Raw genomic sequence first — 13,332 nt, 5'->3', positions numbered from 1 at the left:
TCTTTTCCTTACAAAATAGCAAAAAAATATTATTAGTCAACTTATTTTAGGCACTGGTAAGTACAGTGGATCCCAACGTCTACAACAACAAAAAAAGACCACGTCATATATTCCCAAAACTAAGGGTAAAACTGTAATTCACAAAGCTAGTAGACCTCACGCTCCTTTGGTATATTAAAGCTGAGAGAGGCTACGTCTTTCATTTTCAACAATTTTAACATATAATTTTGCTTCGGTGTCTTTCGAAATCAGTCGCGCGAAAACACCATTTTATCTCCCGCCGTTGCTTCCCTCCTCTTTATTTTTTTTGTTCTTTTCATCTCTCTCCCTCCACTCCCAATCCCAAATCTCACTCCCCCCCCCACCTCCATCTCCTCTCTCTCTCTCTCTCTCTATCTCCCAAATCTAACGATGCAACCTCAGCCGCATATTTCTCCAGCCACCGCAACCGCCGCGATCTCAGCCGCGCTTGAATCTCAGCGCATTAGAAAAAACCGAGGTAGTTACAATTGCGGTAGATGTGGTCAACCTAAGAAAGGCCATGTCTGTCTTCTATCTCCTGCTCCATCTGATGTTCCCACTACTCCGATCGCCACCGAGCCGGTGACCAGCTGCATCTCCGCCGCCGCTTCTTCTTCCCGTTCTACCGTCTTATCCTTAACAGCGGCGCCGTCTTCTCGTCAGTCATTCACTCACTTGCGCCGCGCTTTGTCTTTCGACGACGTCGATGCGCGTAGTAATTCACTGGATGAGCCCGATCTGGACGCCGCGTCGACGGATCTGGATCTGCATTTGGATACGGATATCGTTCAGCCAGGGAGGTTTCATGCCGTGGGTTTATGGGAGGTGCTTAAGCGGCTCCCGCCTTCGAGTTTGCTGATGGCGGCTAGGGTTTGTAAAGGATGGAGAGAGACATCGAGGAAGATGTGGAAAGCGGCTGAGGAGCTTCGGATTAGAGTTCCGGAGAGAGCTCAGATTGGATACATCGGATCTTTATTACAAAAGTGTCCTCGACTTATTAGACTCTCACTTAAAATCGAGAGGTGATTGATTTGATTCTTCTTTCGTAAGATCTATTTAGATCTGAGAGATCTCTAACGAATTTGAAAAATCGAGTTTAAAGTTGAAGGATTAATGAACTCTGAATAATTATCGATGATTGAGAAACCAATAAAAATATTAATTTGTGATTCTTGGATTAATTGCAATTAATTGTAACGATCCATGTTTCTGATTGGATTTTTTTTGTTTGTTCTGCTTTGCAGTGATTTTGACGCGACAACTCTGGCTTGTATTGCATTTTCTTGTCCTAACCTGGAGGTTTTGGAGATCTCTACTTCGGGTGCAGCTGTCAATAGGATTACTGGGTAATTAGTCTTGTTCGAGTCCAGATTTTTTGAGTTGCTATGCGAGATTGAGATATTGAGATTAGGCTTCATTGAGTTTTATGGGATCAGTGTCATGATTGTAGAAACTGTTGGTTCTGTTTGCTGTACATTCATCTGGGGTAAGCAGTCATTTAGCATGTGAATTATCTTAGATTTTGCTTCTGACGGGGATTTATGGTTTTGATGGACTTAGATTTAATTGTTTGTTCTTCTCTGGATCTGTCTTTGAATTGTTCAATGGTTTTGTTGTATGAATAGGGATGAGCTGGGTCGTTTTGTTGCTAATAAACGTGGACTTACAAGCCTTAAGATGGAAGGATGTTCCAACTTAGGAGGATTTTCCCTTTCTTCATCAAGCCTCTCCACTCTCTGGCTCTCGGATCTTCATTCTCTCTCAAAGATGGTAACTGACTGTCCATTTTTTTTCTTTTCCATAGTGCAGATAGTGAATTTGTATGTGTCTAAACGTAAAATATATTGTTCTTCTTTTGGTCAGATCTTCAATTGTCCAAACCTTACAGAAATTTCTCTGGAATTTTCTCGCCAAGAAGATGATTCAACTGATCTTGTAACACTGGTTGATGGTTTGGGAAGGACTTGTACTAGATTGCAGAACATTCATATAGCCTCTTTGAAGCTTTCACATCCTGTAGTACTTGCGCTTACTGCTGTGAATTTCAGGTTTGTTTAATATCTATGTTTCTACTCTTCGTTTTGTTTGTAAAAAATCCACCTTATACACATTTAAATTTTTTTACCATTCTCTGGAACTCAAGTCTCGTATATTCATTTGAGAGATTGATATCAGTTTGCTTATTGTCCAGGATGTTGAGAATGCTCTCGCTAGTTCTTGGAATAGATATCACAGATGCATCAGTAGCTGCCATTTCCTCAAGTTACACTAACCTTGAATTGCTCGATCTGAGTGGGTATGTCGTGTTGTTGTTCAGTATATCTTATCTCTATCTCTAGTGTTTAGTTTTGTACTCACATGAAGAGCTTACACATTTTTTTTTCTTTGTTGGTATTAGTTCCAGCATTACTGATACTGGCCTTGGGATGATCTGCGATGTCTTACCTGATACACTCTCAAAATTACTTGTTGCTCTTTGTCCCAACGTTACATCAAGTAAATTCTTGGTCTTTGGCTTGCATATGTATGATATAAAACGTAATTTATTTGAGCTTATATCCTGATTTCTCATTTCTTCTATAATGGATATTCTTTCAGGTGGCATTCAATTTGCTACTGCTCAATTGCCCCTTCTTGAGCTGATGGATTGTGGCATGACTGTGTCTGACCCCAATTTAGATAATACGATCATTGAAGAGAGTCCGAGTCCATATAAAACATCAGGCTATAATCAGAAGATGTTTATCAAACATAAACGGCTGAAGAAACTCAGTTTGTGGGGTTGCTCCAGTTTAGACGTGAGATTCTTCACCAATGCTCTCATAACAAGTTATTACCTAATCCCATCTTCTCATAGTTCCAACCTTTTAATGCAGGCTTTGTTCCTAAACTGCCCAGAGCTCAAGGACTTGAATTTGAACTTATGCAGCAATTTGCAGCCGGAGAGTTTGGTGCTCCAGTGTCCAAAATTAGAACTTGTATATGCATCAGGATGCCAGGACCTACTGACAGGAGCTATCAGAAAGCAGGTAATCCCTTGGACATATTGTGTGATGTGTAGGGGGTGGACAATCTAATCTGGTTTACTGTCTTGGTTCTATACAAATTATGACCAAAAAACTCTTTGTGATTCATTTTAATGCAAAGTAAAGCACACTCAGTTTGTGAAAGATTTGAATCTTAAGAGGGGTCACCTGATTTGTGATAGGTTTCTGAGAACCATGCGGCTAATGAAAACCATATGCCACGGAAACGCTTGGCTGATGCGTCAAAGAGGATTCAGGCTTTACCTTCATTATACCAAGAGGTGATTTTTGATTATAATTTTTAGTTTTTTTTTTCCAGAGAGAATTAAGATAGTATGAAAGATTTGTAACTGAAAGTAATTTTTTTATATATATTGCAGACAAGAGATGATGAAATTTATACAGGGAAGAGAAGGAAGTTGGAGAGAGAAGTGTGTACCATTATACAGTAATGATCCTCTCTATTTGACTCATCACATTTTAAATTTACCATCTCCATTTTTACTGTACTCTATGTACATTTGATTATGTTGGATCACGTCTGTTGTTTCTCACTTGTCAAACTTCACATGCTTTATCTTTGTTCTCCAATTACTTGGAATAAACTGTATAATAACATACTGTATTGTTTATTTATTTATTTTCTTTATATATTAATAATGTTTTTTCCTTTTTTTAGTATACGATTTGTTATAAAAGTAATTCACTATATATGTATGGTATTTTAAGTATATACATGTATTTTTACATATAAAATACGAGTCGAACAAGGTGTTGATTGGTTATTATGTTTATATGTAAATGTTATGTTTGCGCATGGATGTGATTGGCAAAGATGATACTACACTCATATCTACCTGTTAGAGCGATTTCAAACGCTTATTCTAACAAACGTTTGTAATTGCGGATGGTAGCGGTTGAACTAACAAAATTGTTTATCTTAAAAGTTAAATTTATAATCTGGTATTATGTATGAAAAAAAAGATGAAAGTTCAAATTCACTGTTCAAAAGAGAATAATTTTAGTCAAGTTTTAAGAATAATAAAATCACATGTCGTATAAAATGGAAAATGATTTAAATAAACCAAAAACGGAAGAACAAAAATCACCAAGTCAAAATAGGCTCCAAAATGCAAGTGACGGCGCTTTGACACACTCTTTGGCTGGTGGCTTTCACCTAACACTTTCTGCCGTATTAATCCCAAACGAAACGTGGGTCAAGAGAGAGTTTATATAATAAGTTAAATCCTCACTTCTTCAACCAAACCCAATTTGAAGAATCCACAAGCTCTCTTCCAATGGCGATTGCTTTCAAATCCGGCGTCTTCTTCCTCCAATCCCCAAAAACCCAATTCGGATTCCGCCATTCTTCTTCTTCTTCTTCTTCTCCTGATTCATCCCTTTCTTTCAAGAGATTGACTCCCATGGCTTCTCTCTCCACCTCTTCTCCTACCCTCGGTCTCGCTGATACTTTCACACAGCTCAAAAAACAAGGCAAAGTAAGTAAAAAAGTCTCTCACTCTTTTCATTTTCTTTCAACTAGATTTGGATATGATAAGGTTTTGGAATCGTTAACCAATTTGTTTATCTCACGAACTTGAATCACAAAAACCAAACTAGTACGCATATGTGTTGCTTATGAATACTTTGTCAGAGTGAGTAGCATTGAGCTAACTAGGTCATACTGATATAATAGACTTGTAACACTTCGTTGGGGATATGTGGTTTATTGATTTATGATTTTGTATAACTTTTTTTTATGTGTGAAGGTAGCATTCATACCGTACATCACAGCTGGTGATCCAGATCTCTCTACTACTGCTGAAGCATTGAAAGTTCTTGACGCTTGTGGCTCTGACATTATCGAATTGGGTGTTCCTTACTCTGATCCTTTAGCTGATGGACCTGTTATTCAGGTTTTAAAATCTAACAATCGAAATGCAAACTTTATGTATGCTTCCATTGCCTGCAATTTTCAGTTTTGTTTGATTATATTTCCCTTTGTTATCTATTCAATTAGGCTGCAGCAACAAGGTCGTTGGAGAAGGGAACTAACCTTGATAACATCCTTGAGATGTTAGACAAGGTGAGTTTTAGTTTCTGAAGCAAAAAGATGGGTTTTGTGTCCCCTGTCATATGTCATCCCATTGTGTATATGTAATCTTACTATTGGACTTGGTGCAGGTTGTTCCGCAAATATCTTGTCCAATTTCGTTGTTCACGTATTACAACCCAATTCTTAAACGTGGATTGGGGAAGTTCATGTCCAGCATCCGAGCTGTTGGTGTACAGGGACTTGTGGTTCCCGATGTTCCTCTTGAGGAAACTGAGATGCTGAGGAAAGAAGCCCTCAACAACGACATTGAACTGGTAAGCATATGCGACTCATGTGTTTTTCTTATCATTTGTCTGTGAAAATTCTATTTCCCAGACTCCTTCGACAGAAACAGTAGAAGTATTGCTTAGTGTAGGCACTGAGACTATACATGTGTTTTGCTGGATCTACCTCTATCTATGTTGTTATTCGGCTTTCTGTATCTTTGCCTTTTTAGTAAAACATAACTTTGCTCAATGTTTGTAATCAAGGTCTTACTCACTACACCAACCACGCCAACAGAGCGAATGAAGCGAATTGTTGACGCATCAGAAGGATTTATTTACCTAGTAAGATCCCTCTCTGTGTATATTTCTCTTTGCAGACGTTCACATGTGTTTTCTTAATCTGAGAATGTATTGCCCCTTGTTATTGAATTTAACAGGTGAGCTCAATTGGAGTGACTGGTGCACGAGCATCTGTAAGCGGAAAGGTTCAGTCGCTCTTGAAGGATATCAAAGAGGTCTAATAACAGTATTTTTTTCTATTGTTTCTCAGTTATCTTGTATTGATGTAGAAATGCTCAAGTTGTTTAGCCATTTGTAATTCAATGCAGGCCACAGACAAGCCAGTGGCTGTTGGTTTTGGAATATCAAAGCCTGAGCATGTGAAACAGGTCCTCTAAACCTTAACAAGATTCCTAAGGCCTCTCTTATGTTGTCTTCATTATTTATTGCTTTTTTGATGATTGGTTTTGTTGTGTGAACAGATAGTTGAATGGGGAGCTGATGGAGTGATCGTAGGCAGTGCAATGGTGAAGCTACTGGGGGACGCAAATTCGCCAACGGAAGGACTTAAGGAGCTTGAGAAGCTCACCAAGTCTCTCAAATCTGCTCTTCTTTGAAAAGACAAAAACACCATTTGCAGACAACATCTTAAGATTTTGTTTTTGTTTTTCCTGATTATATAAATCAATTTGTCAATCTACTTTCATACATTTCAAGTATGATTAAGTTACTGTATGACTCAAGCCACAAACCAGTGCTCGGTTTCAAAATTTCTACATTACCCACACAGAATAATAAATACGCTACCATTGACTCATGAGTATTTTCAATTTTGGTTAAATAGATAAACTTGCGACCCGGTTTGGTATTCCGGTTCGAGTAAACCTGAAAAACTAGGTTCCCCAAAATTAGGTTTCCCAGAATTCGAATTTTTTTTAATCCCGCTGGACGGTGCTATAGATTTGATTATTTTACGACCCAGTCCCTAGTTAATGGGATATGATCTCATATATTAATGAGATATTATCCCATATCATTATTCTATTCAATGTAAATTGATTGTAATTATATGATTGTATCTGTTTAGGAAAGTAGATATTCTCTCCTCTCCATATAAACATGTAAATGTGTTTGATGAATCAATAAGAAAATATTCTTCTCTTTATCGATTTGTTCACAAGTGTCCGTAGCCCTAAGGGAATCTGCATTAGGATAACTGATTTGGGTGTTTTTAGAGTAAAAATATTATTAACATAACGTAAGATCATTAGTTTAGATCTTTTGTTGAAGGAGAGAACATATTACAATGTTTAAGATCATAAGATTTAATAATATAATAATCTAAAACATATTATAATTTTTAAAACTTTAAAAAATAACATTTAAATTGCAAACTTAATAAGGGGGAGGTATTGGTTTAGGATTTAGAAAGAATTTTAATGACTTTATGTTCTTGCTGATTGTTAGAATCATAGAAAATTAAAAATTAAAAATGAAGGATTCTAAGAGATTGTTTAGGAAGTTTTTTAAAATCTTGATGATTTGTTTTTTCTAATCTTGTAAAATCTTTCTATTTGATGAAAGAGTTTTCATGACTTTTGTTATGAAGGAAATGATATAAAATCCTAAACCAATAACATAAAATTTGAATTCATTAACAATCCAAGATTCTTTTGTTTTACTTGAATAACATAAAACTTTTAATGACTTTATAAAACTCTTAATCCAATAACACTAGATTTATCAAGATTTTAGATAACTTTTTACAAATCCACAACCAATAACACCAAATTTTTAAAGAGTTTTTAAAAGTCTTGATTGAATAACAACATATTTTACCTAACTTTTAAAGTCATTAAAATTCTTTCTAAATCCTAAACAATACCTCCCCCTAAACTGATACTAAAATTCAAAATACAATACCAAATTTTTATGAAACAAAAAACATTAAAGATATAAATAAATAAACAAACAAACATATTACTATTTTAAAAACTTCAAAAAATAATATTTAAATTGCAAACTTACAAAACTTATACTAAAATTCAAAATACAATACCAAATTTTTATGAAACAAAAAACATTAAAATATAAATAAAAAAACAAACAAAACTTCCTCCAAACAAATAAATATTTTCTCTTTTGCAAAAAATTGTATCCATTCACGAGTTACCACGTCACCCAAAAACTGGTCCAAAAACAGTTCTATATCAAGAATCAACCATATGTTCTTAATGACTATTTCCTATATTCTCAATTTTAATAAAGTTAAGAACATCCAATCAGTTCTCCCAATGAAGATGGCCTAAGTGTCAGTATCGATTCTCTGAACAAAAAAAANAAAAAAAAAAAAAAAAAAAAGCAAAAAAGAGATGAGAGGCGGAGAAGCGGCGGCGGTAAAGAGAAGAAAGACGGTGGGTTTCGGCGGAGCGCCGCCGCCACCACCACCGTCGATCGAGCAACATCGTCAACACTTCAACTCAAGAGACTCCGACGCCAGTTTCGCTAGCAGCCGTCCTTCATCGGTCGGTTTAGGCGGCCGAGGCAACGATGACAGATCTCATCAGTCTTCAATGATTCGAGTCATCAACGCCTTCCTCTCTTCTCAATGCTTCCCGATCGTTATCCGCGGTAATCTTGTTCCTTCTGTCAAAGATATCACCGAAACCCTAAAATTCTTACTCTCCGCCTTAGATTACCCTTGCGATTCCAACAAGTGGGATGAGGATATCATCTTCTTCCTCAGATCTCATAACTGTCCTCATAAGATCACTAAATCTAGCCTCAAAGCTCCCAACACGCCTCACAATTAGCCTACTATTCTCGCCGTTGTTTTCTGGTTGGTCGAGCACGCTTGTTGCCGTCAACATAGACTATCAAATCCCACCTCCGTCCTCGAAGCTAACTCCATGAGTGTCTACGCGAATCAAACCTATCTTCACTACATTCGCGGCGAGGATGATTTGGAGAATGCTTTAGATGATGAGTTTTCGGGGAAATTGGAGGCGGAGAAGACTAATATAGTTGAAATGATCTCTGGTTGTGACGATATCAAAGGTGAATTAGAGGCGAAACTTGAGTCGTTGAGGAGAGGTCCGTCGAAGAAAGAGTCTCTGGAGAGAGTTGTAGCCGATCTTGAGAAAGATGTGAATAAGTTTCGAACGATCGTTGTGGAGTATACTGATAGGACCCAAGCGGTGGATAAAGCTGTGGAGGAGAAGGATAAGGAGCTCAAAGCTAAGGAAGAAGAGAGAGAGCGAATCTCTCAAGAGAATAAAGAGCTGAAGAAGTCTGTTGAGCTTCAGAACTTTAGCGCCAGAGATGTTGAGAGGATGAGAAGAGAGTTACAAGCTGTGGAGAGATATGTTGCAGAGGCTGAAGTTGTTAGAGATGGTTGGGATCATAAAGCTTGGGAACTCAATTCACAGATGAGGAATCAGTTTCATCAGATTCAGACACTTGCCATTGATTGTAACCAAGCTCTTAGGAGACTGAAGCTTGATGATATTCAGTTTGTTGTGAACGAGAGAGGGGAAACACCTGCTGACGTGATGGGTGTGGATTATAAATCTGTTGTGAAGCCAGCTCTGTGTTCGTTGTACGATGGGATCAAAGGAAGCTCGGCGGAGAAGGTGGAGGAATTGATCACGTTACAACACCAGATGTCTGAAATGGCTTCGAAGATCGAATCCAAAAAGAGTCTTCTTGGGTCAATTCAGCTGCAGATCAATGAACTCGAAGAGAGGATGAGGTTGGTGGAGAAGGAAACTCAAGAGTTCACCACTAAATGTGACATGGAGGCAAAAACAATGGTAGAGATTGTGAAAACGGAGGCTTTGAATCTGGAAGTGGTGGACAAAGAAGCTGCAGAGTATTTGAAAGCTTCAGAGCTTAGTTTGCAAGAAGCAGAGAAGAAGGCTGAAGAGGAAGTCCAAGCATGTGCTGCACAACTCTTTACACTTATTGATAGGGTATCTAAACATAAAGAGTACATGGATTCGAAGATATCCGAGATCAAAACTGGTGTTGCTAAAACTGCTAGGTCTGTTGCAGAGATATATAAAGCGAGCTTCAAGAAGCACCATGGTATCTAGGGATTGGATGGCATTGACTGATCCAAGAGTTTGTTAAAGCGTGAGTAATTCATATATATTGTTGCTTTTGTCAAATAGTCGTATTTGCATAAACGTGGTACTCTATGTATAAGATTGGATTGGTCATCATTTTTTTTAATCAGCTTCATAAGAATTTCTTTGGCATATGCATGATGCATCAGGAAGGATAATTGAACTATGCTTTTTTGTCGGCTAATTGAACTATGCTAGTATAGAAAGTACACAGATTCCAATATTCACAATGTTTACTCAAGAGAATTATTATAACCAAGTTACTCAGGATTTCCAAGGAAGAACTAGTACCTTGTTTTACCTATTAGCTTGACTTAGAGATGACATAGAGTCTTCTTGTGTAACCTCTTTTGGCTCCCACTTTCTCCAATCTTACGAGTGTGTCGTGAATATCTTGCTGTAACTAGGCATGACCACGGTTACGGTTAAAATTTTTGTTTAACTTTAACTATAACCGTTTATTAAACAGTTAAACGGTTACAATTAAATACGGTTCCGGTTGAAACGGTTACGGTTATATACGGTTACGGTTATTTGATAATATGCTACAGTTAATATTATTTGATGATATAATATAATTGATATTATTTATTTACAGTTAATATGTTCTTTTAGTGTACTCATATTTCTATATATCATATAATTCATATTAAATAAATAATTATTAGTATTTTTTATTACATTTTTAAAAGGTTACGGTTAACAAATTACGGTTTAACTATGCGGTTAACCAAACAGTTTTGATACGGTTACGGTTAATTAACGGTTATGGTTAATATAATTTAACCACATATTTACGGTTAATGGTTACGGTTTTTAACCATTTTATATGGTTACGGTCTGGTTACAGTTTGGATACAGTCCGGTTACGGTCCAAAATACGGTTACGGTTTGATTTTGGTCATGTCTAGTTGTAACTACTAGTCTTCTCTTGTACCATTTCCCATCCTCCTATTTTTTTTTTTTTGTCTACGGTAATTCTGTGCAGTGTAAAACAGTCAAACGTAAATAAATGTAGAAAAAATCCCATATGAACTCATCCTTGTCCATAAAATGATATCACATTTGCAGATTTGCTTCTCTATCTATATCCCATATGAACTCATCCTTGTCCATTGCTTAGGTTAAAAAGCTTAACTAGTGCATCGTGTGTCGTGAATATCTTAATTCATCCTCGTCCACTGCTTGGTCAGACCATATAAGTAAAAGTTAAAATACTTTTACCTTCTCTGACGAATACCTTTTTATTTTTTATTTTTTGCCATTTTAAATTAACAGTCAAAGATATGTTAGTACTAATCCAATACAATACAGAAACGTGTCAAGTATTCTAATCAATAATAGCGGCTCCACGTAAGACAACACAGAGAGAGAAGAGAGAAAAAAAGACAAAAAAAAAAACTAAAAGAGAGAGAGAGAGAAAAATTAAGGAATCTGAGGCGATTGGGTAAGCGATGCACATCGTCTTCTCTGTCGATGATTTGACCGAATCCTTCTGGCCTGTTCCCCCTCCGGCGCCGTCACCGGGATCGGCCCCGGCTCCGGCACCGTCGCATAACATGGCGGACGGGATGACTCGAAGCCAATCGGAGTGGGCGTTCCACAGGCTTCTCAATGAGTTGTCTGGTTCCGATTCGAGCGCCACGACAAACGCAACCGAGAGATCACTTCCACCGGTTCAATCTCTTTCGAGAGTGGAAGAAACCGTTGACGAAACCGAAGACGTTGTCGAGATTCAGAAACCGCAGAGTCATCATCGCCTTCATTCGGATGATCAAGGGAATCGGAATCGTGCTCCTTCGTCTGATCCGTTGGATTCTTCAGCTGGTGGTGGTGTTGATCCTAATCAGTATCACGCGATTCTTAAGAGCAAGCTCGAGCTTGCTTGTGCTGCTGTTGCTCTTCGTGTACGTCTCTTAGATCCATTTCTTCTTATATGTGTTCAGTGTTGATTTGATTTCATTTGTTTTTTTGTAGGTCGGAACTGTGAAACCGGAAGATTCGAGTGCTTCAGCTAGCAATCAAAAGCAAGCTCAAGGTTACGTATCGTTGCTTTGTTTTGTTTTTTTGACTCTCAAAATTGATTCCTGCTTTTGTATGCGTTTAGATGAGAATGCTTATCTTATGACACTCATACTTCATAGTGCATTCTACTAAATAGCTTCCTTTATTACTCACTTGCGATATATACCTTTGATACGAGTTTTTCTTCGGTTGGTTGATAATGGGATTGTGTTTTTTTCACTGTTCTAGGCTCCACTGTGGCACAAACCTCACCTGGTGCTTCATCTGTTAAATTTTCTTCATCAACAAGCACGCACAAGAAACCAGATGTTCCAGCCAGACAAACTACCAGTATTTCATCACGAGATGATTCTGATGACGATGATCTTGATGGAGATGCTGATAATGGAGATCCTACTGATGTGAAGCGTGCTAGGAGGTACAGATCTTGATCTTTGTAATCTTAAGATATACTTTTGACTTCGAACGTTTTGTGGGAACAGTTTGCAGCTGAGATTTTCTGCTATCTTTAAAGAGAAACCAAGAACTGAAATAGTCATTTAGACCAAATCAGGCTCCAGGATTCATTATTTTGTAATTACACAGGATGCTCTCAAACCGAGAATCCGCTAGGCGCTCCAGGAGAAGAAAGCAAGAACAAATGAATGAATTTGATACACAGGTTCCTTCTTTAATTAGTTGTTCATTATACATTTCTCGATTCTTTCTTGTTTTCAGCTGTCTTCCAGGAATTTATAGGAAAAGTTTTTATCATTTCTAGGTAGGCCAATTAAGAGCTGAGCATTCAACTTTACTTACTCGTCTCAGTGACATGAATCATAAGTATGATGCAGCTGCTGTTGACAACAGAATCTTAAGAGCTGATATCGAAACTTTGAGAACAAAGGTATATAGGTTCCACTCTTGTTGTGGTACTCCAGAGTTTTAAGATTTTACAACACCCGAGATTATGCTCTAATCTTCTTATTTATTAACTGAGTTTATCGTATCGCATCAATAAATACTTGTGCAGGTTAAGATGGCAGAGGAAACTGTGAAAAGAGTGACGGGAGTGAACCCTTTGCATTGGGCAAGACCAAACATGGGGATACCATTCAACAACACTCCGAGCGCTCCCTCTAGAATCCCGCCAAACTCTAACCACATTTTGAAATCAGCAGTCCCAAGCACCACCACCAATGCCGGTTTAGCACCAAATCAGAGAGTAGAGACGGCGAATTTCTTGCCGGAACAGGTAAATCGTGAAGGCATGCAGAATCCATTTGCTCCTGATTCTAATCTGTATGAAACCCTACCCCATTGGAATCACAAGCATTAGCCATAACAAGAGTCATTGGTTTTGTGATTTTGAGATAACTCTTGTCTGTATTTTATGTTTCTTGTTGTATGATTCTGTGTAAACTCTTAATATATTACATATGATTGGACATAAATGGAGGAATACACACCTGTGTTCCGTAGTAAAAACGCTATCGTCTCTAACGCAATCGAAGTTGAAAATGTCAGAGTTGTAGACCTTAATTTAACAAAAG

At 37.6% G+C, this 13,332-nt stretch overlaps 4 protein-coding genes across 4 annotated transcripts; all 4 read left to right on the top strand.

The window, feature by feature from the left end:
• LOC104791735 (F-box/LRR-repeat protein 17-like) lies at positions 205-3,696 on the top strand. Its single transcript, XM_010517699.2, has 10 exons — positions 205-1,043; positions 1,266-1,367; positions 1,647-1,791; positions 1,885-2,069; positions 2,213-2,317; positions 2,420-2,517; positions 2,620-2,819; positions 2,898-3,050; positions 3,230-3,328; positions 3,428-3,696. The coding sequence occupies exons 1-10, from the start codon at positions 412-414 to the stop codon at positions 3,497-3,499; spliced, it is 1,791 nt and encodes a 596-aa protein (XP_010516001.1). The 5' UTR covers positions 205-411; the 3' UTR covers positions 3,500-3,696.
• Positions 4,150-6,465, top strand: LOC104791734 (tryptophan synthase alpha chain, chloroplastic). Its single transcript, XM_010517698.2, has 8 exons — positions 4,150-4,546; positions 4,817-4,963; positions 5,068-5,133; positions 5,232-5,417; positions 5,634-5,711; positions 5,807-5,884; positions 5,978-6,037; positions 6,131-6,465. Exons 1-8 carry the CDS (start codon positions 4,346-4,348, stop codon positions 6,263-6,265), a joined length of 951 nt encoding a protein of 316 aa, XP_010516000.1. The 5' UTR covers positions 4,150-4,345; the 3' UTR covers positions 6,266-6,465.
• Positions 7,916-9,907, top strand: LOC104791733 (kinetochore protein NDC80 homolog). The gene is given in 1 exon segment (XM_019246809.1): positions 7,916-9,907. A coding segment is annotated over 1 exon segment (1,722 nt). The 5' UTR covers positions 7,916-8,020; the 3' UTR covers positions 9,743-9,907.
• Positions 11,150-13,267, top strand: LOC104791732 (basic leucine zipper 25-like). Its single transcript, XM_010517696.1, has 6 exons — positions 11,150-11,682; positions 11,753-11,813; positions 12,029-12,218; positions 12,386-12,461; positions 12,561-12,686; positions 12,813-13,267. The coding sequence occupies exons 1-6, from the start codon at positions 11,230-11,232 to the stop codon at positions 13,116-13,118; spliced, it is 1,212 nt and encodes a 403-aa protein (XP_010515998.1). The 5' UTR covers positions 11,150-11,229; the 3' UTR covers positions 13,119-13,267.

Source organism: Camelina sativa, chromosome 6 (assembly GCF_000633955.1).
Source record: "Camelina sativa cultivar DH55 chromosome 6, Cs, whole genome shotgun sequence".
Classification (NCBI taxonomy): Eukaryota; Viridiplantae; Streptophyta; class Magnoliopsida; order Brassicales; family Brassicaceae; genus Camelina; species Camelina sativa.
Note: the sequence above shows the minus strand (reverse complement) of the source record. Positions and strands in the feature narration are given on the sequence as shown.